The sequence below is a fragment of the Rhinolophus ferrumequinum genome, chromosome 12 (genome assembly GCF_004115265.2).
Source record: "Rhinolophus ferrumequinum isolate MPI-CBG mRhiFer1 chromosome 12, mRhiFer1_v1.p, whole genome shotgun sequence".
Lineage (NCBI taxonomy): Eukaryota > Metazoa > Chordata > Mammalia > Chiroptera > Rhinolophidae > Rhinolophus > Rhinolophus ferrumequinum.
This window is the reverse complement of record NC_046295.1, coordinates 67,873,527-67,900,830: the sequence shown is the minus strand read 5'-3', so window position 1 is coordinate 67,900,830 and position 27,304 is coordinate 67,873,527. Positions and strand designations below refer to the sequence as shown.

At 42.8% G+C, this 27,304-nt stretch overlaps 1 protein-coding gene across 5 annotated transcripts in view; it reads left to right on the top strand.

Annotated features, from left to right (window-relative positions):
- ASTN2 (astrotactin 2) overlaps positions 1 to 27,304 on the top strand; it is an 836,425-nt gene that overhangs the window by 642,468 nt on the left and 166,653 nt on the right. For 3 of the 5 annotated variants that reach the window (XM_033122811.1, XM_033122810.1, XM_033122808.1), the window contains one exon: positions 18,372 to 18,637. In XM_033122811.1, coding sequence (XP_032978702.1) covers positions 18,372 to 18,637 — 266 coding nt within the window. Of the gene's footprint in view, positions 1 to 18,371; positions 18,638 to 20,701; positions 20,867 to 27,304 lie in introns of all 5 variants that reach the window. The other 2 variants (XM_033122813.1, XM_033122812.1) reach the window with 1 other exon arrangement.

The following is a 27,304-nucleotide window of genomic DNA, read 5'->3' as shown; positions in this document are numbered from 1 at the left end:
TCTGTGTGTGTGTGTGTCTTCTTATAAGGACACCAGTCAGATTAGATTAAGTATGATCTTCATTTTATTAAAACTCCAGTATGACCTCATCTTAACTCATGATATCAACAATGACCCTATTTCCAAATAAAGTTACATTCTGATGTACTGGGGGTTAGGATTTCAACATATATTTTGGTGGGACACAATTTAACAGGTAACACCACCCTATAAGCTAAGTATCATCTTATTTCCAAAGAGGACCTTCAGTTTAACCTCTTTCATTCTCTTTAAAGTGGAAATAACAATAGCTAACTCACAGGATTTGGGGGAGCAAAATAAGATTTTGGATGTTAAGCACTTGCACTGTAGGATGTTGCCTAACAGGTAGTAGTGTTCTCTGTGCCGTATTTAGTATTATTGTAAATAAGTTTGTTACAGTCTCCATTATGGAGAAGGAAGAGCAGGGGCTTTGGAGTCAGACCCAGGTTGGAACCCCGGTCCCATCCACCTGGAAGATTCTTTTAGAGAATAGATTAGAAGATAATTTGAAGTAACGCTTGATAACTGGTTGAAAGACAAGCTGTATAGCCTTGGACAACTCGCTTAGCCTCTCTGTACTTTACTTTCTACCTCTGCAAAATAGGAATAATAGTAGTTATCTGCCACATGGTAATGTTGTGAATTAGATGACTTAATAGATCTGAAGCTTTTAGAGCACTGCTTGATGAAGTATAAGTACTCTATGAATATTAGCTAATATTGTGTTATTATTGTTACTATCACTATTCTTGACAAAATAGTGTCCCTTTCTTCCCTTATTAGCAACTGAATTCTGAGGAGGAAGGACAATTTCTTGTTTACAGGTTGTAAGGGAGAAAATTCAAATTCAAATTCATCCTAACCAAATTTGTCTAAGCCTACAGGTTTATAATTGCTAAAAATTTCGTGAAATAACATAAAATTATATCTGTCTGCCTGTATTACTTATCTATCATTGTATAACAAATTGCCCCCAAAACTTTGCAGCTTAAAACAACATGCATTTTTTTTTCTCACAGTTTCTGTGAGTTAGGACTCTGAGTACAGTGTAGCTAGACCCTCTGCTTCACGGTGTCTCACATTCTGCAGTGAAATTCTTGGCCAGGGCTGTGGTCTCATTCGAAGGTCTGACTGGGGAAGGATTGTTTTCCAACATCACTTACGTAGTTGTTGGCAGGATTCCGTTCTTAAGGGGTTTGGGGGCCTCAACCTTGATGGTTTTTGGCTGGAGACTGTCTTCCGTTCCTTGCCACATGAGTCTCTTCATGACAGTTTGTTTCCTCAAAGCCAGCAAGAGTCTATGAGCAAGACAGAAGTCACAGTGTTTTGTAACCTAATGACAGAAGTGACATCGCTTCAATGTTGCCATATTCTGTTGTTTAAAAGCAAGTTACTCCTAGTATTACGCAGCCATAAAGAAGAAATAAATCTTACCATTTGCAACAACATGGATGGACCTAGAGAACATTATGTTAAGTGAAATAAGACAGACAGAGAAAGATAAGTACCATATGATCTCACTTATATGTGGAATCTAAAGAAAAGAATGAGTGAATGAACTAATCAGAAACAGTTTTGGAGACAAAGAGGAAAAACTGAGGGTTGCTAGATGGGCGGGGGGGGGTGTTGGCGTAAGGGGGAAGGTGAGGGGATTAGAAAATAATCAGTAACCACAAGATGGCCACGGGGTTTTGAAAATTAATCTGGGGAACGTAATCAATAATGTTGTAGATTTTGTAGGGTATCCGATAGACATGTGTACCATTTCGGAGACCACCTCAGGGAAGATGTAGATGCCTGATCACTGCACTGTTCACCTGAAGCTGAACAATAATGCATGCCAACTATAATATTATATATATATATATATATATATATATATATATATACATACATACATACATATGTGTATATATAGGTATGTATACATTTACAAGAGGCAGAGTACAGCATTGGGAGTGGAAATAGTGGGAATGGGATGGCTCGGTGCGATGTCAGAGAGATAGTGGATGGGGGGCGGGGGGTCCACAGTGTGAGGGATATAAATGATAAATGTCTAAGGAAAAAAAAAACCTCATAAACAAGACAGACAATAGTTTAGTGGTTACCAGAGGATAGGGGGGTGGGGGGTGGGAGGTGAGGGTAAGGGGGATCAAATATATGGTGATGGAAGGAGAACTGACTCTGGGTGGTGAACACACGATGTAATTTATAGATGATGTGATACAGAGTTGTACTCCTGAAATCTATGTAATTTTACTAACAATTGTCACCCCAATAAATTAAAAAAAAAACCCAAAAAACAATGCCTCTGCTCCAAATAAATAAAGGTAAAAAAAAAAAAAAGCAAGTTGCTCCTGTGGAAGAGATTATAACAAGCAATGTATATCAGAAGGTGAGATCATTGCAGGCCATTTCAGAGGCTCCCTCCCTCCCAATAACTCCTTCCTCCCTTTCCCTGTCCTCCGTACTCCCTCCCTCCATTCCTTTTTTCTTTTCTCCCTCCCTCAATTTCTTATTCTGTGTATGTATGTATGTATGTATGTATCCATTTATCTGTCTGTCTGTTATTAGTCTACTGAAAGTATTCTCCTGAAACTCTGACTCTAACCTCCATATTCCATACTCAGTCTCTTGTGTTTCTCAATGTAGCCTACATCTGGCACATGGTAAGTGTTCAATAGATGTTTGAATTCAAGTTCAATTTACAGCATAAAAGAGCATTTAAAAACAGTCAATTTTCTCCACCACCTTAATATCACCATTACGTTGGTTAGTTTTGTATAAATATAAACATTAAAAAAATTCCCCCTTTAATCTGTTCATGCAGACTTTGATGATGCTGAATAGCCAATAAGCGTTTTTCCAATAAATATAAGTTTTTATAGTTAATGTGCTTACTATGGGAAAATATGTGAAAAAAAATTTCCCTGGCCTTCCTAAGTTGTCATACTAAGTTTGTCAAGTTGACAGGCCCAGCTTTGAGCACTTAACCATCACAAATGAGACTGCTTAAATGTCCTTGTGCAGGGAAGTTTTGGATTTGACCTTGTCATTTTGTTCTGTTTTCTATTTCATTGAGCTGATAGGCAAACAGCTAGTTCAACATTTTGAAACTTTATTTTAATTTCACATACGTGTGTGCATTGGCCAGACCCAATTTATAATGGTCAAAGGTCAGCAGGAATCCAACATTGGCCAAGTAGGTGCTTGAAAAATGCTAAGAGCATGGAAGGTGTGCCCAGAGAATGTCCCATGTGTAGTGACCTCAACTTCAACCCGACTCAGTCCTAAATGAGGACGGCTGGAAATTTTCCCGTGTGCCTTATTTCTGCGAAGCCCCATGTCTCAACCTCAAGGCAGACTTCCCATCCTCTTAGCTCCAGGATTTCAGCCAGCCTTCTCTTTATGGGGGCTACCATTACCCTCTCCATCAGTTGGCATCTGTAAGATTGGCTGGCAGCAGACAAAGAAACTGTCTCTTTTCCCCAAACCCCCCACGTCTCCCATACATATTCTCCTCACTTCACTGCTATCCATTATTCCAATTTATTTTTCTAAGAATAGGAACATTTTATTGTTATTCTTAAACTTTTAACCAGAATACAAGTGAAAATGCATTTAAAAGATTCAGAACAGCACATAATGTAGATGTGGAAAATCCCTTCTCATTCTACTCCCCAGCAATAATTGTCTTTAGTGATTTTATGTAATCCTTTTGGCAGCCCTCTTTCCTTAGTGTTTTACTGAGAAAAGTACATCTACAAGGAGATAAAACGGTATAGTGAACCCTTCTGTACTCATTACCTTGCAGTAATTGTTGTCAATATTTTGTCAGTTTTGCTTCAGCTATCCCTCACCCCCATTTGTTTTCTGTTGCTGGAGTCTTTGAAAGCAAATTCCAGACACCATATCCTTCTTCCTATAAATACCTCAGTATGTATCTCTAACAGATAAATATTTTTTTAACATAATCTCAACATCAGTATCACATCTAGCAATTCATATTCAAATCTCCTTAATTGCTTCAAAATATCTTTCTATAGTAGGTGCGTTTAAATAAGGATCAACATGTCTACATGTTTCACTTAGTCTCCTTTAATCTTTAATAGTTTCACCTATAATGTTGCCAGTGCCAGTATTTGTTGAACACATCGACTTCTTTGTTGTTTTAGAATTTTCCACTTTGCAGATTTAGCTAATTGCTTTTCTCTTGGTGTTTTTTAACTTGATGCTCTCTCCTAGAGATTCATCACTTCTTTCTTTTTTTAACTTTTTTTTGACCCATGGACCCGTTTTGTAGAGTGACGAAGGCTATAGATCCCCTTCTCAGAATGTTTTTAAATGCATAAAATTAAATGCATGGGGACTACACGAAAAAGAAACTCTATCACAATATAGTTAGCAAAATATAAAAAAAAAATTGTAAAGGAGTAATATATGTGCTCCTATATTAATGACTAGATCTAGTGGAGAGTCTAATAGCTAAAATAACGTCTAAGTGAAGTTGAACATAAATAATTAAAATATTTGTGGCAACTGTAATGTGATAGAAATACAGGTGAATTTGTGTCAAAGTCACAGGAAGTGCTATACTACTATAATTTGTTGCCTCAATTCATAATGTCAGGAAATGCTAAATTGCATTAGAGGGTATTGAAAATAAAGATGTATTTTTCCCTACACAAATTCACAGACCCTTGAATTCTATCTATGGGCCCAAAGAATGCCAGCTGAAGTACACAGACCATGCCTGCACTTCCTATGGCATCATAACAAATCACTGAATGTCTGGTTTTACTAGAATTAGTGACGTTAAGATTGAATAGCAGGTCAGCTGCTATAAGTCTGGTCCATTGATTATAAATTTTCCTATCAGCCTTTCTCTAAATGGTTTTAGGATTCATTGATGATGACTGTCTAAATCTATTATTTTGTTAGATTGCAAAATAGTAATTTTCTAATTCTATCATTTTTCCTGCTTTTGTAACCTGTGATATTTTCATCAAGAAAAATGTGGTTACCCTGAAATCCAGTTCATATGATGAAAGATTGACTAATACTCGATTCTTTCATTAATTTTCAGAATAATGAGCTGGTCTGCTAGCCATCTCCAATGAGCTTTGGTCATTTGTTTTTTGGTTTGGGTTTCAGGAACATTCTGAATTACCGGAAATGTATTTATTTGATCTGTTGCAATCAATTACAGTTATTACCTACTTTGATGTTCAATTTGTGCAATGCTAGGCCAGTGTGAGCCCCTCTAAATTGGCTTCTGTGTTCTTTTGAAATGGCCACTTTAATGTTTGGCAGCTATCTTGCTTTTTGGCACAGCAAGGTATCCTAGGCGCAGCTTGTACCATACCTATTCCAGACTTGGGATAGGGATGTTTTCCAAGAATCTTTTGTTCCTTTTAGTGGGAACTGATATTTAAAAACAAGAGTCTGGTCATTAAGGGTAGTTACTGCTATTAGGTTGCTATTATTGCTAGGCCTTTTTTGGTGGCCAGAGCTATGATTTTTTTTATTTTTTTATTATTTTTTTTAAACAGAAAAATAAATTATAAGTTTATGTGATTTCCAGTTGAAATTTCAATGTGCATATTTTTTTCCCAATCTCTTTGACATTATACCTGCTTCGGTTGCCTCTTATGCTGATAATTTTATTTCCTAATGACAGAAACATAATGGCTTGTTTGCTATAGCCCACGATATTCACATAATAGTTTCCAAATAAATGATGCCAATATTACAACTAGCAATAAGTCTATTTCATCTCCTTTAAGATTTATTTGCAGATTATGGTTTTCTTTGGAATACTTCTCACTAAAGCACGTAAAAGCAAAATACTACCTTTGAAAGGCACTCAAAATAATGATTTTTCTCTGTGTGGTTATGCCAATACATTGATATATAGCTAGTTGTTTTCGTTTTTTTTTTCAGTTTGCATAGAATTTGTAGAGATTTTTTTTGTCTTTTATGATGTAAAAAATGTATGATAATTTTATGTGGTTCTAAATATAAAACTTATAAAACAAGACACACTAAAAAAATTCTGGCTTGTCCCCTTGTCCCCTTGACTCTGTTCTCTTACTCCCCTTGTGAGTAACCATTTGTATTTGTTTTGGTTAATTGTTTCAGTGTTTCTTAGTGAAAAATTCTATCTATCTAATCTCTGTATAGGTATGTTTTATATATATATATAAATCTCATATATATTTATATAACATATATATATATTTATATTGTTTCTTACACGGAAGCACTATAAACTAGCAGATGGAGGCAGTTTAAGACAGTGGAAAAGTGCTTATAAGTAAGACAGGTCAAAGTGGAAGTCTACTTCTCCCCAGCCCCGGATTTCCCCTCTGTGAGCTTCCGTTTGCTCATCTTTGAAAAGCAAGAATTAAAACTACCTCTCAATGTTAGATTTATACAGACCAAATGAGACAATGCATGTGAAGCAAAGAGCAGAACATCTGGCCTGGAATATGTGCATGTAAAGTCATAGCTATTATTGTTGTTAATTGTACTGATTTCCTCAGCAATAAGACAGGGAATCCATGATGGGTGCTAGCCGTTGGTTTTTATTTTATTTTAAATTTTAGGTAGGTGGGCTTCTTAGTCCTTCTCTCCATCCCTAGCAGCACAGCTACAGGGAAGAGGGAAGCTGATGGGAGAAGTAACTCACCTTGAATGTGTTCTCCAAAAGTATTGCCTGTCAACATGTTTAAAGATGATATTTTTTAAATTTAAGTTATTGGGTTGATAATTGTTAGTAAAGTTACAGGCGTTCAATTCTGTAATACATCATCTATATATCACATTGTGTGTTCACCACCGAGCGTCAGTTCTCCTTCCATCACCATATATGGGATCCCCTTTTACCCTCATAAAGACGATCTTTTCACTTGAGTGTTGTTAAGATGTTGGTGAAAATAATTATAAGTATGACAGCAAGACTGGAGCCTCCTAGGAAAGCGGTCAGAGGATGGCTGTTTGTTTTCTGATGGCTCTTCACACCAATGCCTGCAACTGACCCCACCCCAGGTTTATACCTGCCTCAATGCTTGACTGTGGTAACCTCCCACCAGCCCCAGGTGGCCTGGTGTGACTTGTTGTCCTGCTCTCCTGCCTGAAGGTCATGTCCAAGCAGGACAGTCAAGAGTCTCCATGTAAAGCAGGTCATTAACATCTCAGAGGCGCCATCCAGGAATGATTCCTTTGGGGCATTTCCTCCATGACCCCTAGCCTAAAAAGCTACTGGAAAGAGGAGGTAGGAGTTGAGGAGGAACTAATTTTGGGACTGTTCCTTAAAGGGATAAGTTTTGAGCAGAGTTTTTAAGAAAGGAGGAATGGGATCCCAGGGAGGAGAAGGCGGGCCTTCCATTGGACAGAAAAGTGGCTTTGGAGTCAGACCCTGAATGTCTAATGGCCTTTGGCTGCAGCCTGTCACCTCTCAGAACCTCTGTTTTCTCAGTTGTAAAATACAGTTATAAAAATTGTAATACGAGGTCTAATAATTAAGTTCACGAACTCATCCTAGAAAAACTGCTCCATACCTCATTGCTGAATATCACTATGGTCACCTTTGAAGTACTCCCCCTGGGAAACTATGCACTGACGCCAGCACTTAGTTCACCCTTCAAAACAATTCTGGAACTCTTTTTCTGGAATGGCCATCAGAGCTGTCGTCATATTACCCTTGATGTCCTGAATGTCATCAAAATGTTTTCCTTTCAATATTTCCTTTATCTTTGGGTAAAGAAAGAAGTCATTGGGAACCAGATCAGGTGAGTAAGGAGGGTGTTCCAATACAGTTATTTGTTTACTAAAAGGGGCTAAAAACTCCCTTTGCTTTTGTTAATCAGTGAGCTCCTTGGGGACCATTTTTGCACACACCTTTCTCATGCCAAGATTTTCAGTTAAGATTTTCCTAACTGTTTCTCTATCAATGTTTACTTGGTCTGCTATGCTTCTCACAGTCAGCTGACGATTTTGACATACATCGATGAGTTTTTGCAATGTTTTCGTCAGTTCTGCTTGTTACTGGCCGTCCTGACCTCTCTTCATCCGTGACACGTTCTCTCCCCTCAATAGAACGTTTAATCCATTTGTACACTGCCATTTCCTTCATGGCATTATCCCCATAAACTTGGACTAACATGTCCCTGATTTCACTTGCACTGTTGCCAAACTTAACAAGAAATTTCACGTTTGTTCATTGCTCTAATTCAAGCTCAGACATTCTCGCGGCAGCACACAAAAACACGCAACCACAATAATGAACACCACTCAGCAAGACACCGCCACGCGTCGACACGAACACAGGCGTGAGACACTGACATACAAGGTTATGAAACCTTACCGAGCTGTTTGTACAGAGCTGCCGGTGTAAGCGCCCGGTGGCAAGCAAGTTTGCGAACTTAATGGTCAGACCTCATGTGGCTAGTATACATCACAGTTATGAGGATTCAGTCGATGAGATCCATGATGTCTTGTGCTTGGGAAAGAAAAGTAGAAGCTTAGGAAAGGTAATTTTTCTTTCTACTATCTCTCTTTTCAAAAGACTTATCCCACCTCATCTTAAAAATAAAACTAGGTTGTTATGACAATACTAGTAACAATAAGAACTAAAATTTCTTGGGTGGCATGGACATACATTATCTTAAATCCTAACGACAACTTTGTGCTGTCAGTGATATTACCATTGCTTTCTACATAAAAGAGCAGAGGCTCTGAGAGAGGATGTCTCTCAAGCTTGTCCAGGGTTGTATGCAGAGCCTCAGCTAGCCCAGGAGTCACCTTTTCTATGAATTAGGAAATGGTGCTCTTCCACTTGGATTAAACCCCATGGGCGCAGGAATGGCTCGTGGAGCTAAAGGCTAGATTCTGTCCTACTCACCCTCTTGCCTCGTCACAGCTGTGCAGTATGCAACTTGCATAACTACACCCAGAGGCCATGGTTGCACACATAGAAATTCAAACCCAGATGTCTTTGACATTCAGACCACATCCTTTCCATTGCTACCTGGGAGTTCATCTCGTCCTAGTTCCTTCAGGATCCTGCTCCACCGTCTCTGCCTCTTCTCTCTGCCTGGTCTCCTGCCTTTCCCCTCTCCTCCTCTTCTGGCTTCTCCTTCTTAGCTGATACACGCAGTCAAATCTCTACACTTGGGCACCCCTAGGATTGGAAATCATTATTCATAATTTCACCACCACCATCCCCCTCCAATGCATAGCTTTAAACTTGGCACTGAATAGGCCTTCTAAGCAGATGCCTCAGAACCCTTGTACATCACACAAAGCTTCCTTGTGTCATCGCCAAGCCTTGACTGTCTTCCCTGATATCCTCAGCGCCTAGCAAGTTGCTTTGCTCACAGTTACCATTCTTTGGCATGGAAGAACCAACAGATTTTTTTCCCAAGAGCAATCATCTTAAGCAGGCACTAGAGGGCAGCAGGAGATCACACACGGGCTTTTTCCAGCCTCCTCTAGGACTGGCTACAGCCCACCTTCTCCCAAGAGGTGGGAGGGAACTTCAATGCTGACTGCTCAGTGAACAGCAAAAGGGATGAAAAGGCTGTGTGTCGGGGATGGGGGCCAGCGGTCAGGTAAGGAAGACTGAGCACGCCTTAGTCTGTGATGGGAAGACCCACTTTGCACTCCAATGACATGCACTGGAATTCTTCATTCTGCCCCTTAGCTTTCTGTAGGACAAATAACACGGCAGAACCACGTGGGTATTTTAGTACTTTTCTTCGTTTTAACTTTTTATTTATTTTATGTGTGTTTTTCCAGGACCCAGCAGCAACAAGTCAAGTAGTTGGTTTCATTCTAGCTGTGGAGGGCGCAGCTCACAGTGGCCCATGTGGGGATCAAACCGGCAACCTTGTTGTTAAGAGCACCACGCTCTAACCCACTGAGCTAACCGGCCACCCCCTATTTTAGTACTTTTAAAAATATGTCTATTAAAAGAATTCTTATCTGCAAACAAACAAAAGACGTCATCCACTACTGGACTGCTGGGCAATGTCCAGGGGTCCTTCTCCCTGCACCTCAGGGAGTAAGTATGGCCTTTCTCAGAGATTTAACTGCTTTCACTTGAAACAAGGGTCCTCTTATCAAGTATCCCTCACCTATAAAAGGGAGCAACAGTCTCCACTTTGTAGGGTGACAGTGAGGACCATATGTGATCAAAGGTGTAAATCAGCTAGGGCTGCAACTCTCGTTTGATGCTCAGAGCAGTTCAATGAGGACCTAGTATCCCCATTTTACAAATGAGGAGATTACGGCTGAAGACGTCAGGTTAACTTGGCCAGGATTCAAAACCAGGAGGTCTGACTCAATAGCTTTGGATTCAAAGCTATTGTGTCAATTCTACACTTGTCTGCTGTATTCCACTAGGTAGCAAGCAGGTAGCTTAAGGAGAAATTCCTGGCAGTGTGGTTAAAGCACCAGCAGGTTTCAAGGAGAGATTTACAGGCTCAGACATGCACAAGAATTGAAGAATGCTGAGGTGAGGGCCAAAGGCTGGAACAAATAACTCGGATGATTCTCTTGACGCCCTAGACTTTGTAAATTCCCCACTGGGTTCTGTTTCTCATGGACCCTCCTAATATAACAAGACTTAGATACTAACATCACTGACATCTTATAGATGAGAAACAGAGCCTCAGAGAAGTGAAGGGACTTGTCCAAGGTCACCCTGCTGGAAATGGAAGAGCTGGAGTTCAAACCCAAGCAAGTCACTGGGCTGTAGCTGCCCCTCTGTTATTGTGCTTATTACTTGTGTGTCTAAGGAAGAAGCTGTGAATTAGGTTAGATCAGTTGTCTTAGAATTTGGCAGTTGCAGGTCTGTCTTCTTTTCAGTCTCCACTATTGCTTCCCCTTCCACTCCTCAAATATGCAACACACACACACACACACACACACACACACACCCCTTATCAGAAGCTTCTCAAGACTGCCCCCACAGTTCCTGGCATGGAGTGTTCATGCACCTTGTTCGTTAATTTTAGCATGACCTCCAAGTAGGGGGCAGGCGTGAGCACTTTAGATAGGGTGTCTAAATAGCTTAAAGTGCATAACTCTGGGTCTGGGTCTGATGCTTCGGCTGAGAAATGCAGTCCCTGGATGGGAAGCAATCCAAGTGCAACAGAGCTGTCCCATAATGGAACTAGAGGCCTAATGAGGTAATGAGTTCTGCATCATTAGAAGTGTCCAAAAAGAAGTTGGAGGATGATTTGGTGGTGAATGAGACATTAGATGGAGTTCCTGACTAAGTGACCTCTAAAGTGCCTTTTACTCATGAGATCCTTTAGCCCATGGAAAGGGGTGGGGAGCTTGGGGGTGTTATGTGGGGGGTGGTAGGAACAGGGAAGGCTCAAGTGTTTGCAAAAGAGATGACTCACTGTGTAAAAGTGAAAATCAGAGCTGCAAATTTTGGGGAGAGGAAATATGAACAATGGAAGGAATAGTGGAGCCAGGTACAAGAAGCTAGACTAGTTATTAGCTGTGTGGCCTTGGACAAATTACCTTACCTCTCTGAGCTACCATTTATACATCAATAAAGTAAGGTTAAGACCAGCTTTTGAGGCTGTAGTGAGACATTGAGATGATGAGTTTGAAGTCTGATAAGTGTTACATGAGCAGAAAGGTTTAAAGGAAAAAGGTCAGATCACATTCAGCTACTCAGTTATTCAGACATTTCCTTGCAAACTGTCTACAGGATATCAGACAGGGAACTCTGTGTTGGGGATGCAAATGGCCATTAAAACCACCATGGTCTTCACTTTGACGGAGCTCACAGTTCAGATGGGGAGGCAGATATTAATTTAACTAGCACATCAACTGAAACTAAAAATGGGATGAGCACTGTAATGATGATGCTGTACATGCTTCCGTTGACAATACAAACTGAGAAAAATCAAAATACAGCTTATGAATATGCTCAGATGATGTTCAAAAGTGCAGGCGGACCTTGGAGATACCGGGCTTCCGTTCCACACCACCGCAATAAAGTGAATGTCGCAACAAAACGAGCCACACAATTTTTTCCACTTTCCTAGTGCATCAGAGAAGTTACGTTCACACTATAGCCCATCAAGTGTGCAACAGCATTGGTCTAAACAAACAATGCATGTGCCTTAATTAAAAAAATACTTCGTTACTAAAAAATGTTCACCATCCTCTGGACCTTCAGTGAGTCATCATCTTTTTGCTGGTGGAGGGTCTTAGCTTCAATTTGGGAAAAAACACCATATCTGCAGAGAGTACACTGAAGTGAAGCCCAATAAAACGAGGTATTCCTCTACAAATGTGAATTGGTTCCCACACTGCTTTTCATGTATTCGCTGGGATAACCTCCCTCTGCTCCTAGATAAAAGTGTTAGCAGGGCACATCTAATCTATTATCACTTTTATGGATCAGACAGTGCTGTAGGCATTTTAGCACAGTTTCAAATCAGGAATCAGGATGTCCGGCGCAAGATTTTAATCAAATTCCTAAATTTGACAAATCATATCTCTTTGTCCTCCTCAGTGGGGGCATTAAGAGGTAGGGCAAGGTTTGCCTTTGTTCTGTTTCTCTACCTTGCCCTTTTTCCTCTCCCTCCAAGATCGAAGCAGAAGGAGAGAGAAGTGGTAAGGATTAGAAAGGTCTCACTTGCCCTGGTACCTGTGTACCTGGCTCTGTGTTCTCTGGTCCTGACAGATTTTTAAAGCTAGCCATTTCTCTTGGGAGATTTTTCAGGGGCTTTTCTGCAAAACCCATTTCTGGAGACTTCTTCCAAGACCTGAGACAATGTAATTTCTCATTGTCTGGCTGTTGCTCGTCCCCATTCACCTTCTCTGGCTTCCCACCTCATGGAAATTTTCACTGTGGGGACCCCCTCCCCAAACCTCTGTTAGAATTCCTCCCGGTAGGACTCCTAACAGTTCCAGGCCAGCTCTTTCTCCCGGGTGCCTCCCATCTGGTCCAGGGGAAAATCCTCAAGCATTTGTCACACTGGCTGCCTCTGGCTATTGGGCTGATCCCCAGGCAGCCCCTCCTGTGAGTTGCCACCGGCCACTAGAACTTTTGCAGGTGGAGTAAAATCCCAGTCCACTGTCTTCCCAGGTGCTGAAAACACCAGGAGGCACACTTGGGATTAGAAGTCAGCATCCTCTATGTGTCGCCCACGGGGCGCTGGGAACGCTAAACGCGAAGTAATAGCTCTGCAAAGTAAATCTCCCCCAAATCGGCCCCTTCGACTCTCTGACCTTGTTTTATTTTCTTGTTCTGGCTGAGGTTTCTAGCGTTATGAAACAAGTTAGGATCCATCCCTTTTGTAAATTCTGCAGAGAAGGGGCTTGGCTTTGGATTTTCACTTCTATTTCGTCTTGGTGCCTCAATAGACATTTTCATTTTAACATCCTGTGACAACAACAGCACTACTAATTACAACAAGCACAGAAACAACAATAAGAGCAGCTGATACTGACTGAACGCTTCACCTTTGCCGGGCTCCGTATTTCATCGTCACACTAACGCTTTCAGGTTGGTACTTTTATGGCTCAAGGGTGCTGAGCTCTGGCTGGTGGGCTGAGATGTTCAGATTGCATGACACACAAGTGCACACCTCGCCGGTGGCCTTTCAGCGAGCTCCTTCCCTTCCGTCCAGGAGGTATTTGTGTGGGTCCTTGAGTCAGGCCTCAGGGCAATCGCCTTCCTCCAACAGGAGACAGTAACTCCTCCTAAGAAATGATCCCATTTCAGCAATTCCTGGGAGGCCACTGCTGCAATAAAGGCCATTCTTTATGATATAAAAGTCTCACCCTCTTCCCCACCCTTAACGTTTCTAATTTGAGCCCCTCTGGTCCCTATGGAGTCTTTAAATGCTTCAATTGCAAGCCTACTGCCAAGCAAGCCTGTCTGACTCGGAAGGCAGCGCCCTGAGCTGTGGCTGAATATTGAACAAACATTCGCACAGCCTTGGCTCTCCCAGAAGCCCTTAGTCTAATGCCTTTGTTTTGTTTTCTAGATGAGGGCAAGCAGTGCCTTCACCTCCTGCCGAAAAGCCCTGGCTGCCCTCCCAACAAGGAGTTGTCACTTCAACTGAGGCTTTTTTTTTTTTTTTTTGGTGGCAACAAAATAATACCCAGCAGGAATTTGGGAGGAGAAAAAAGAGAGTTCAGTTGGCAGGTTCTCAAATGAATGGGTTGTAGTGTCATTGGAACTGAATTGGGCTTAAAACCAGATATGATCCTATTTTGGAAGCATTGTTCAGAGGGATGGGAAATGTGAACAGAGGATAAGTCTCTTCAAAAGTCCTCTTTATCCTTGCCTGTTAAAGACAGCCTGTTTTAACTGAACTCTCCCATCCCTTCAATGGCAAGGGCTTATGTGAAAACCTAGAGAAGGTCAGAACCACTGGCAAATTGATCAGCTATTCATCTATTAACCTCTTAATGGAGAGAGCTCATTTTACTTTGGGAAGAGGTTGTCGCTTGATTGCGAGCCGTCAATTTAGTGTCAATCTTGACATTCACACATCGTGGCTCTCAGACCCCGCAATGCTTTGATAAGAGAGCACAGTGGTCAGGGTATATAAATACATATTCAGCAAATATTTATGGAAAGCCTACTGTGTCCCAGGTACTGTGTGAAGTGGATATGGGGATCAGCAAGACTAATACTGTTTTTGCCCGCCTGGAACTTACAGCCTGGAAACATTAGCAGGCGATACATAGAACAGGATGCTATGAGGATCTTCAGTGTGGAACCGTAATATAGACTGGTGGCAGGGGATGGAGTTCAGGGAAGGCGCTTCTGAGGAAGTGGCACTTGAACTGAGATCTGAGGGATGGGCGGGAGTTAGCCAGGAGAAGCCAGGGGCTGGGGTGAATGGGGGAGAGCATTCTGTACAGAGAGAAGAGCACATGCCCAGACTGAGGGAGAAAGGCACAGGGCACGGTATGTGTAAGGAACTCAAAGCCAGTGTAGCTGAAAGTAAGAGAATGAAGAGGAGCAGGGTAAGAGATCCAACTGGAGAGGCCGACGGGTTGCCTAGATCCCACATTACTTCGCCACCATCTTACGGATTTTGGTGTTTATCCTAAGGGCATGACGTTTTAAGCAGGAGAAGAATATAGGGTTAGCCTTTTAAAAAGAGGTCTTTAGCCACAGAGTGAAGTAATTAGCTTTGGCAATTGTAATATCTACAGTGGAATAATTAATGGAATGGCTAATGGTCTTTCCTGTTGTAACTTTCATCCAGATCATAACTTAGGCATGACACAATCTTTAAAAAAAAAACGATCATTGCTCATAAATGTGCATGGAACGTAGAGGTAAATTCCTTTCTCCATTGGAGGTCTTGGGTTCCTCACTTGTTAAGTGTTGGGGCTGGACCAGATGATACCCAAGTTCCCTCCTTTTGCAAAATCAGCCCTTAGGTTTGACTGTGAATTCAATACTGCTACTGCAGGCCAGGTTTCAGCCTGGACTATAGGCTTTTAATCCCACTTGTTGACCTGACAGATTGAGAAAGTTGAAGATTTATTGGACAAAAGCAGACCAGCCAAATCTATAGCTCGTTTTGCTATTAAACGGATAGTTATATCTTTAACTCAATAGCTATGAATGTTTGTTTGATCAAGAGAATTTTTACTCCCAGGGCCATGTTACATTCCTCCCCAATTAAATTGTGTGCTTACAGCATGGTGCTCTGAAAAGCAGGCCATCTGTGTTTTAAAATAAGCTACAAAAACAATAGTTGAAGAGATGAATTAATTATCAGCAGACTGGGGTTGTGTGCTGAAATGATCACTAACTTACCGTGTGATCCTGGAAAGTCATTTTCCTTCACTGGGGCACAATTTCCTCTTGTTTAAAATGGGGGAGTTGCACTAGGTTAGTGTTTTCAAAGGTGTGCTTTTTCAATCGTTTTTGAAAGACCTCTATGGAGAAAAGATGCCCCACTCGATCTTTTCTCCTTGGCGCCTTACAATCCAGGTGCATCAGTGGTCTAATTGATTCTACACTTTTTACTTTAACTATTCCATCATTCTGCCCATCCCTGTGTAACTATAAGTGGATCCTCAATGTGAGACTCAGTTTCCCCATGTATAATCTAGTGCTAGAGCAGAGGTTTCCAAAATTTTTCTGTAAAGAATCAGACAGTAAATGTTTTAGGCTCTGTGGGCCATGGAGTCTTTGTTGCAACTACTCAATTCTGCCACTGTAGCCAAACACCATAAAATGAATTAAGGCGGTTGTGTTCCAATAAAACTTTATTTACAAAAACAGGCAGAGGGCTAGATTTGACCCAGGGGCCATAGCTCAGACCTCTGGGTCAGAGTGTGGGCTAACTGTGCCCTAATGTCTTTGCAGCACTGACTCCCCCTCTCGCTTCTCTCCCTCATGGTTATTCTCTCTTGAGTTTGAAGTCTTTCTTCTCCAAAACTAGCCCTCTGGCCTGCGCTTCTAAAAGTCATCATCTTCTCTCGATGTGTCTGTATATAGACTGTCTCCATCTCCCCAGCTGCTGAGATGTCTTCTTCACAGCTTTGTTTTGTTTATCTTAGTAACTACCCTTCTTTAATCCCTCTGAAGGGTTGGTTCGCTGGAATTCGCCTGTCTTCCTCCCCCAGAGCCTTTGATCTGATGCTCATAAGTGTTTGCTGACAGCCAGACAGAAAAGGTGGAGCCCAGATCCTGGGCTCGAGGGCCCAGAAAATAATGAATGAAGGCTGCATTTATTTGTATTTCTAATTGGCAAGCCCATTTCCAGATCAGCTGCATGTCATTGCAAGCCGAGGGCAAGAACAGGAGACAACCCTCCTTTTTCTCCCAGGCCTGGGTGCCCAGGGTCCCTGGTTCCACTGAGGCAGGAGCCTTCCTTGGAAGAATCTGTCACCTGGAGCAAGCTCTGCCCCTTAGTACAGGGCCCCCCTGTTTTGCCACTCAGGCTGTGCATTGTACAACTTTGAAGATACCGTTCACTGTAGTATGTGATGTAAATGGAAACCTCTGTGTCATACAAATCACTTTGCTTCTTCAAGTTTTTTAATATAACCCCAAACCCCTCTCTTCTTATGAAATCTTGTATAGAAGGCCAGTCTCAAACAGACAGAAGCAGAACCACTCTATTTGAAGTTGAGGTGTGGGTTTAGAGTTCTGCCTGCTTGGTGTTCCTCTTGCCCTCGGTAAGCAGCTACTGAGATGCTTCTTGGGATTCCTAGAATTCCTCAGAAAAATTTTAGATCCTTTAGACTTGACCATGATTGTCATTCTAGCTTTTCAGAGTTCCATCATCTTCCTCTTTGATTAAGTCTCACATACATTCCTAGCACCATGCTACGCACTGAAGAGGTGGGGACAAGAGTGGGAGACCTGGCCCCTGGTCTCCAAGAGCTGATCGTATGGTTGAAGAGGTCAGCAGGAAATGGGATGAGAAAATGAGCTTACCAAGAGAAGGTCTTCTAAGCACAAATACTTATTTGGTGAAGAAGGAATGGGGCAAGGAGGAAAGACTTTCTGCATAGGGTCACCTTGGCATGGAGTATGGATAGGTGGTACAGCCTTGAAGAGGCAGAGGCGGAAAAGCAGGACAGGCAGAGTGAAGGCACAGAAGTGGGAGGTACGAGTCGTATGGATCAAGAGAGAGCACAGAACGGAGCACGCGTGACTCAGATCTCGGTGTGCACATGAAGCATGAGGCGGGAAAGGAAGTTTGAACAAGGGGACAGATGAGCACATAAAGAAAGGGAAAATGATATTTTTTCCAGACGGGTCCACCTCCTTCTATCTCATTTATCACTCATAACGATTTAACTCGGTATTTATTAACCACATTGTACAGAATTAATAACAGGCTCTTCGACGTTAAGATACTTCTTTGCAAGGTTGCATTGCTATTATCCACAGAATTGAGATTTCAACTGAAATTGACTTGACTCCAAAACTTGTGTTTTCCCTATTACATGGGACTTCCTGAAAAATAGGGACTGGAATGAGTTTCTAAAAGAAAGATTGACTTTGTGTAAATTGACAGTAGACAGAAAGGAATTTCTGGTCGGGGGACAAAGCCCTTAAACATTTACATCTTGTATAGTCCTTGGGGAATCCTCTCGTCCTTCCTACCAGCTTTGAATATGGAGAAAGTGAGAACAAAGAGAGAAAGGGGACTATTTCACGTAAATGGTAGCATAAGATTGCATTCTGGACTCCATACCTTCAGGCCAGTCCTCTTTCCAAAAAGCCTCTCTAGCATCTTCTTCCCTTTCCAACAGATACCAGCTCCTTAGCACATTGGATTCTTAAATTGATTAAATTCAACAATACTGAATTTATTTCTCCTCCCCAGAGACCACAGAGCTGGGCAGCAAGAAGGAGCTCAAGTCCATGCCCTTCATCACCTACCTCTCAGGTCTGCTGACCGCCCAGATGCTCTCGGATGACGAGCTCATCTCAGGCGTAGAGATCCGCTGCGAGGAGAAAGGCCGCTGTCCGTCTACCTGCCACCTTTGCCGCCGACCAGGAAAGGAGCAGCTGAGCCCCACTCCGGTGCTGCTGGAAATCAACCGTGTGGTGCCCCTTTACACGCTCATTCAAGACAATGGGACCAAGGAGGTGAGCGCCCCTGACACAGCCACTAAGTCGAATCTAAGTACCAACCCTCCTACCTCCTGCCCTTTGGGCCCCTGTCCATCGGGATTCTCACTGCCGTCAGCATGACTAGCCTTTATTGATGTCTCACCATGTTTTAAGTACACAGATAGCTTCATAACAGGAGCTGGTAACACCGACAAACTTTTGAATCTCAATGGCTTAATTCAATAGAGGTTATTTCTGGTTTGTACAGAGTCCCAAATAGATATTTCTGATTGATGAATGGCTTTACTCTGAGAAGTAGTTCAGGGATCCAGCCTAGTCTGTCTTGTGCTCCTTCAACCTGATGCTTCCTCTCAGGTTGAGAAAAGAATGAACATGGAGGATTGCGCATGAGAAGTGCCGTGGGCCAAGGCTGAAAGTGGCAAATGTCATTTCAGCTCCCATTCCATTGGCTAGAACTCAGCCACTGGGCACACCTGTCTGCAAGGAGATAGGGGAATATATCCTATCTACATGCTCAGGAGAAAAAGATACGGGTTTTGTGAAAACCTAGCAGTATCTAATCAGTACTATACTAGGATTATCTCTTTCAATCTACCCTTCAAAGCTATGATCTCCTTATAAATATTGGGTTGATTCATTTGAAATTGCTGACCTTTGACCATCTTTTATTTGTAAAAATGGCAATTCTGTATGGTTTATTTTAATGTCATTCCCACTTTACAAGTGGGAAACCTCAAAGATGTTTAGTGGTTTGCTGAAAGTTGGTCTGTTTCAGAGACGACATGTTTAATCATGAAATTATATCCTCTCTTTTTCCTCTTTCTGTGTCTCTCACTTTCAATTACAGTAGGTCAGGGCTTGAGGGGATCATATGCACGATTTGATTCACTGGTTTTCAAACTTGTGTATATGGCACACTTTTTCCAAACACAGTCTTCAGGAACCCCAGTCCCTAAAATCAAGAGGAGTGATGCTATTCCTTCAGTGAGGAAGAGGAAGGTGGATAAAGCATCTCTACTTGGTCCCCACTCTTCCTTCCACAGAAACTCCCAGACAGCCCTGGACGTCCAAAGGAGACCAAGTCCAGTAGGATGCTATGGATTCTGTGCTATGGACTAAGTGCCAGTGGGTGGTGAGTGGTCAGGTAGCGCTTCACAGAAGACCGAGAGGGGATGAGAATAAGAAAGCGGGAAGAGTATCAGGTAGATGACCTCAGGCAGAAAAGAACACTTTCTGTACAAAGACGGAAGTAAATTCCCCATGACTAAGACGAAGAGATGGAGAGAGAGCAGAGATGAGGCCAAGGGGTCAAAAGGAGCCTGATCATTTAGGATATTGTAAGCTAGGTCATAGAGTTTGGACCCTGTCTAGAGAGCAGTGGGATGCTGTGTGTAACAGGATTAGCAGGAGGCTGAGAGGATTTGATTTATGTGGCAGACGGAGCCTTCTGTACACAATCTAGGTGGCCATCAGTGGGAGAGCAGTGAAGATGTGGAACGTGCATCCAACAGACTACTGCACAGCAGCCAGGACGAGTGAACTACAGTGACCCTCACTGTGAGATGCGTGAACTTAATATAAATGAAAAAATAAGTCTCAAAGATACGTTTTCAATAGCATGATACCGTTTCCACTATTTTAAGCTTACACACACACACATACACACACCTCTAACACACTACCTTTTAGGAATGCATACAGATGCAATAAACCACTGAAACATGGAATCAAGGAAACAATGACCATAGGACTCAGGATGATGGTAATCCTGCGTCAGGGGAGGCAGGGTGCTGGCGTGAGGGGGCACTTGTTACACTTACGGACTCCGGTTCCTAGCTGGTGTTCTGGGTGATGGATTTGTGGGCGTTTATCAAAGGGTTAAAAATAGCTAACTCCCTGACCACTCATCACCCACTGGCTAACTGGGTGAATACGTAAAGCCTAACCATGCTGGTGCAACAAGGAGCTTGTGTCATGGACCAAGCGTGGCGAATAATCTAATCCTATGCGTCAAAGTTCCCCGAAGTAACAATAGCAGAAAAACCAAATGCGTATATATCTCCACTCTTCTGGCTTCAGGGTGAGAATCCATTGCGGAAATGTGACAGTGGAAGGAGGGAGACGTGTGAGGAGGCTGTTGAAGCTTCCAGTGGGTACCAGGCTGGGCCTGACCAGCGCCGTGCCAGTGAGGACGCACATAGTAGCAACTTGGTAGGACTGAGCTATGCCTCCAAAGCTACCAAAGTGAGTGACGCTGTTAACATTGCCACTTACTGCTCTGCGAACGTGCCCCAACGACTGTCATTCGGGGCCTCACTCTCTTCATTAGTACTGTGGCACGATACCAAGTCCTGGGACGTTTGTGACGTGTTCCTGGCTCATGTGTGGTAGCAGAGGACTGGTGCTTCCTCTCCTCTTTGCTTAGGAGTCAAACGACCCCATGTCTGAATTCTGTGCCAGCTTCCCTCAGAGTCATCACAATATTCAATTCTTTGGCGATCTGGTGAGGTCTTCCTGAGGCCCGTTGATGACGTGTTTAGCAGAGAGGCCCAAGGGTGTGAAAGCAGCCACTAGATGTCACTGTTCTCCTTACAGTAGATATGGAGCTCCCGAAGCACTGGTCGTCGCTTCCTTAATTCAATATTTTTCAGTCCTACTATGTGCCAAGTACTGTGTCACACACCCTGAGAAGTGAAGAGTATGACAGGTGGACACAATCTTTATCTACATGGAGTTCACAGACTTGTGGAGAAGACAGATATTCATGAAATAATCACACAGATAAAGGAAGACAGACTGATAAGTACCCGGAGAAGTCCAGGGCAGTGGATTCAAAGCATGTAACAGGAGGCCCTGAGGAAGTCATACGGAAACTGAGTCTTTAGGGGCCAGGTGCATGGGGGAGGGGAGGAGCCTGAGCACATGCCAGGTAAAGGTCCAGCTGCTGCAAAGGCCTGAAGAATGAGCGAACACGGCCCATTTCCTTGAAGAACTGAGTGAGAACCTGTGTGGCCGGGGCTTGGATTAAGGGGCAGTTCCCTGGGCAATGCTGAGGAGAGGTGGCAGGACCAGGCCAGGCAGAGTTGTGAAGGCTGTGTTGGTGAGGCTTTGGGTCTCTGGGGTGGGGAGCCAGGGAGGAGTTAAGGCAGACAGCAGGCACAGTGGCTGTCTTCTCAGCTCCCAACTCTGCTCCTCGTGGTAATTCCTGCACAGATACATTAGAGCTGGTTGACCAGAGCTGGCTTCCTCGAAGTCTCTAGTTTCTTTTCCCCCATTCCCAAACCCCAAGCCAGTCCTGTGTAAAGTTCCCTAGCAATCTCAGGGCTGCAGGGTGTGTTCGGCTTTTCCAAGGGTTCCAGGTGGTAGCAGTGGGTAGGACAGCCTCACTGCAGGTCTGGAAATGATCCTGGAGAAGGGGATGTGGCCACAGAGCTAGGCTGGGGTGAAGAGAAAGCAGCCATGCTCATTGTTTCCCTCACTTGTTTCTCTACCTTTTCTCAAACAACCATGACTCGTTTTCCCATGGTGTCTCCAGCTCTCTGCCCTTCTCTGCAGCTGGAGACAGAGACTATATGCATAAAGCACATGCACGCACAAAGTCCTAGTCTCCGACACTGAGTCATAGCAAGCCTGGGGCAAGTCCTTTTCCTTTCTGGTAGGAGGAATGAGTTTCTGAGTTCCCTGCAGGAGATGTTGTCTAAGTGCAATCAGAGTGTAGGCTCTGTGCTGTACCCCCGTGGGGTTGGAATCCTGTCTCAATCCCCTGTTCACTGTGTGATGCTATATGACCTCTCCAAACCTCAGTTTCCACCTCTGTAAACTGTGACCTCACGATCCCTATTTCATGGTGATCACATGAGGTAACACATGCATAGAGCCTGGCTCCTAGCATGTCATGGGCAGACTTTTTCTATGATAATAATAAAAAAGAGTATTTGTCTAAACTGGCCCCTTCCTTTGGTACCTTCTCTTCTAGGTAGTACTTGACAACTTTGCAGATGTCCAAAGTACTAGGGATGTGACGTTCAGAGTAGGATCTAAACGTTTTGTGTGGGAAGGGTCATTGGTTCACCCAAAATGGCAGATTACAAATGGAGGGATTTTCAGAGCAGCTCCTCACTTTATAAACATTTCTGGAGCTCATACTCTGTCGGTAAGGGATACCGTGCGTGAAGACAAAAATGTCCTCTCCTATAGACTTTCCAAAGCAGAGTGGAACCATTCTTCCAAGTGAGAACTCCTGACTCTTTGAGTTTTTTGAGATGCCACTGCAACTCCTGAGTCCCATTTCATGATATGGTCAGGAGTAGAAGAGAGGGGGTGTGACTCGCTTGCAGTTTGTGGGGACAGTTCTGGTCTCTGATCCCGTACCAGGGGAAGGTTGTGTTCTGGGTAGCCTCGGGGACCATCGGGCACTAGCTCCTTCGGTGTTTGGGGTCTCCTTGGGTCCATGTCTGTGAATGCACGGGAAAGGATGATGCCTTCTACCCAGGCTGGAAAGGGACCCTTCATTACACTCTGTGCGCCTGGTTTTGCACAAGTAAAGCAGGAAAAAAGTCTTTACAATGGAGAGTTTGATTGCTGTGCGAATCTCCTTCCTCCACCTGGTCAGTGACCCATACATAGCAAGATGGAGCTTCGCTAAGCAAAACCGGTGCTTCATGTACAAGACTGTGTGTGGCCGTTAATAGAGACTTTGGGTGAAGAAGAGGAGGCTCAAGGGGGAGAAAGGGCCGTGTCTCAGTGAAGAGCCTGATTCAAATCCCACCTCTGCCACTGGCTGCCGGCGTGACCTTATTTTTCCTCATTTGTAAAGCAGGCATTACAGTATCTCTCCCTATCCGTGTGGTGCGTAGGTGTTTTCCGTGGAAGGACTAGAGAACTGGGGCCCCTGGAATCTGAACCATGCTCCACCCTTGATTGTTATATGGCCTTGGACATGAATGCTTCTGTTTGGGCCTTTGTTTCTTTATCTGTGAGGTGAGAAACACAGGTTAACCTTACCCATGGTGCCCTCAGGTGCTGTGATAGGGTCAGGTCTAACTTCTACCCTGAATAAGGGAAATATTTTGAAATGGGAGAGGCAGCTGAGTCCTGCAAATTGTTTTTTGTCCAGAGCTTTACCAGTTTTACTCCTTAAATTCATATGGGAAAGAGAAAGATACACATGTCTTATCCTCTATCCCAGTGTTGCAGTATATATGCCTAGAGAGGGATATTAAAATTACATCCTGTTTATATTACACATCAACCTCTTTATTTTATAAATAGTTAAAACTGAGACCCAGAAATGAAGAATGACTTGTTCTAGGTCGCACAGCTAAGTCTGAATGCGAAGTAGTCAGGCATGGCTTCTGACCTCAGAAATGTCTGTCATCTCTCTGAGACTTAGTTTCCTCATCTGTGCAACTATGAACTGGGTGGTGCTAACTTTCCTCGCAGGACCCTCATATAGAAACGTTAGGAGATTGCTTGAGATAGTTCTGAAGACTGTAAAATACTCTCTAGATCTGGAGGATGCTCTTCTAGTGCTCAGGTCCCCTGACTTCTGATGATGTGAGAATTTATTTTTTTCTTTTCATTCTGCCCTAGGAAGAGCCATGTATAATTTTGGTCTTGTTGTGGTTGTGTGACCTTCCAGAAGGTTCTCCCTCTCTGCCAGAAAGACTTGTTTTCTCTATTTACGCTTCTCGGCTCCAACGGAGAAGAGAATTCCAAATAACTGCTCTTTGAAAAGAAATTAACAGCCACGATTTTGCCCCCCTCCACATTATCATCACCGCCATTATCACCACCGCCGTCACCACCACCGTAACACCATCCCCTTGCATCGGTGCTTATGTATACCAGATACTGTGCTGGAAATATGATACAGAGGGGAATAAGACATAGATTGTGCCTTCAAGGAGCTCATAGTCAACTGGATGAGGCAAAAGAGCAACCTAAGTAGCTATAGTTACTTGCATATGCTGCATTAATGCATGATTTATTTTCAAATACTACAATACACATTCCAACCGTGTTAGGAAAGAGGGAGAAAGAAACTCTTGAAACGGAGAATCTGGAAAGGATTTTTGGGGAAGGGAAGGTAGATATGGGCAGATAGTAAAATAGCTGGAGGCAAGTCTATTGATGATGAAGATAATATTGTGTGCCAAAAACTGTGCCAAGGGCTTTAGTGCTTTATCTCATTTAATCATCCAACAACTTAGGAGGGAAGTACTATTATTATCCCTATTTAATAGATGAGGAGACGGAGGCTCAGAGAAGCTTGAACCCAGGTTTGTAGACTTCCAAAGCTAGTCTAGGCCAGAGTCGGAAAACATTGAGTGGCCCGTCAGTGAAATCCAGCCTTCCACCTGTTTTTATAAATAAAGCTTATGAACCATAGCCATACTCGTCTGTGTGCATGCCTCCTACGGTGCTTTCCTGTAACAGTGGCAGAGTTGAGTAGTAGCCGCAGAAGATGGTATAACATGCAAAGCAAAAAATATTTACTGTCTAGTCCTTCACGAAAAAAGTTTGACAAGCCTTGGTCTAGACTAAGATATACTGGAAAAGAAGGGGAAAGAAAGTTATGTCAAATACTATGTGCCAAGCATATAGAAGAATGAAACCCAAGAATTTTTAAATGTATTTTGTATTATTAAATTTATTAGGGTAACATTGGTTAATAACATCATATAAATTTCAGGTGTCCAACTTTCTAATATAACATCTGTGTACTTTATTAAGTGCTCACCACTGAAGTCTGGTCTCCTTTCATCACCGTGACCCCCGTTATCCTCCTCTTCCCCCCATTACCCTTCCTCTATGGTAACCACTATTTTGTTGTCTGCAACTATGAGTTTGTTTGTTTATTTTGTTTTGTTTGTTATTTTATTGCTTTTTATTTTACTTCCCACATGTGAGTGAAATCATACGGAAATCCAGCAATTATTGAGTGCCAGCTGTACCCCTGGCATTTTTAAGTGTTTTATGTGTATTAATATGTGTATTGGGGGTGCCAAAAATGTATACAAGTGGACACTTTGGTCAGCGTTGCTCAAGCAGTAGTTCGCCGTAATTAGAAGTGTCTGGATGCTGATGGTAACCACTTTGAGCACCTCTTGTAGTTGCAGAAGTCAAATGTGGCTTGTATTCATCTTTTGTTATAAGTATATATTCAGTATTATAATTTTAATACAGTTTTCCTTTCTTAAAATGTGTATACATTTTTTTTTGGCATCCTCTGTATATGTACTCTTTATCTATCCTGCTACAATGCATTTGATGTATACACGCTTATGCCCATTTCACAAATTAAAAAGCAAAAACCTGAGGTTTTTAAGAGATAGATAATTTATCTAAGATCACGCACCTAATGACCTGTGGACTCAGAATTCAAATCCAGATATGTGTGTCTAAAGCTTATGTGTTTATCAGTCTTGTGACATGCCCGAAAGATTTGGGAGAGAGACAACTGGAGAAGTGACATGCAGAAGGCTGAAATGTGGGCAACTTTGAATGCCGTGCTGAGGGATTTGGGTACCATGTAGACTATAACAAGTCCTTCAAGATTTGGGGTCAAGGGAAAGACTTGTCTAGATGTGAGTTTTAGGCTAACAATTACAGCAACAGTGGAAGGTTGAATTGCAGGGACCAGGGCTGTTTCATGGCAAAGGTTATTCATTTGGGGTCTTCAAATCCCTGATGTTAAAGGGTCTTTGAATCTCCATCTCCAGAAAGTTTATGCAGAATTATACATAACTGTGATTTTTTTTTTCTGGGAAAAAGATACATGGTATCAGTACATTTTCTAAATGTTCTTGACCCAAATGTTGTAGAACACTAAAATCTCAGGACCAGTTCGTTGGGGTGTTTACTGCAGAAGCCCATACATGAGATGGCTGGGAGACTTCAATTCAAATAATTTTAACAAATATTTACCAAGGTCTTCTATGGACCAGGCTCTGTTCTGGCCATTTGGGATACATCAGGGAGCAAAACAGGCATATATTTTCACCATCTGGGCAGTTCATTCTACTGGAGCATGTGTGAGAGACATAAACAATCAGAATGGTAAATAATGTAGTATATTAGAAAATGAAGGGAATGGAGAAAGTGAAGAAGAGTAATAGAGGCCAGGAGTGCCGAGTGGGGTGTGATTGCCTGGATCTCAGAGTGACTCAAAGTCCATCAGAATCACTTGGGGTGGTTATGGCGGAGGCGTTTGTTAAAAATGCAGATCCTTGGCTTCTTCCTACTGCTTGGAATTCTCTGGGTGGGGTTGGGGGAGAGGCTGGAATCTACATCTTCATAAGTTTCCCACATGAGTTTGATACACCTGAGCTTGAGAACCACGACCCCAAATCATGCTTAGTATGTCTTTCGTCTTTCTCATTCTGGAAGTCCTTCAGGGCTTAATCCCTTGCTAGGGATTAAGAAAGTCAAGCACTTCTTAAAATCCGGTGTAAATCCTTTCTGCTCTTGCGGGCCACTTCCTCTTCATCCCTTGTGCATTCTGAGAAGGAGGTGAGCTGGCCAGGGACAAGACTATCATGCAATCCTTGGCAAGAGGGAAGATCAAAGAAAAGAGGGGAAAATAATCCACATATTACTCAACATGCTCACCTCACGGTCCATTACACAAGAGGAACTTCATGCTTGGCTTGCCTACTTGCAAAACTGGAAAACGGAACG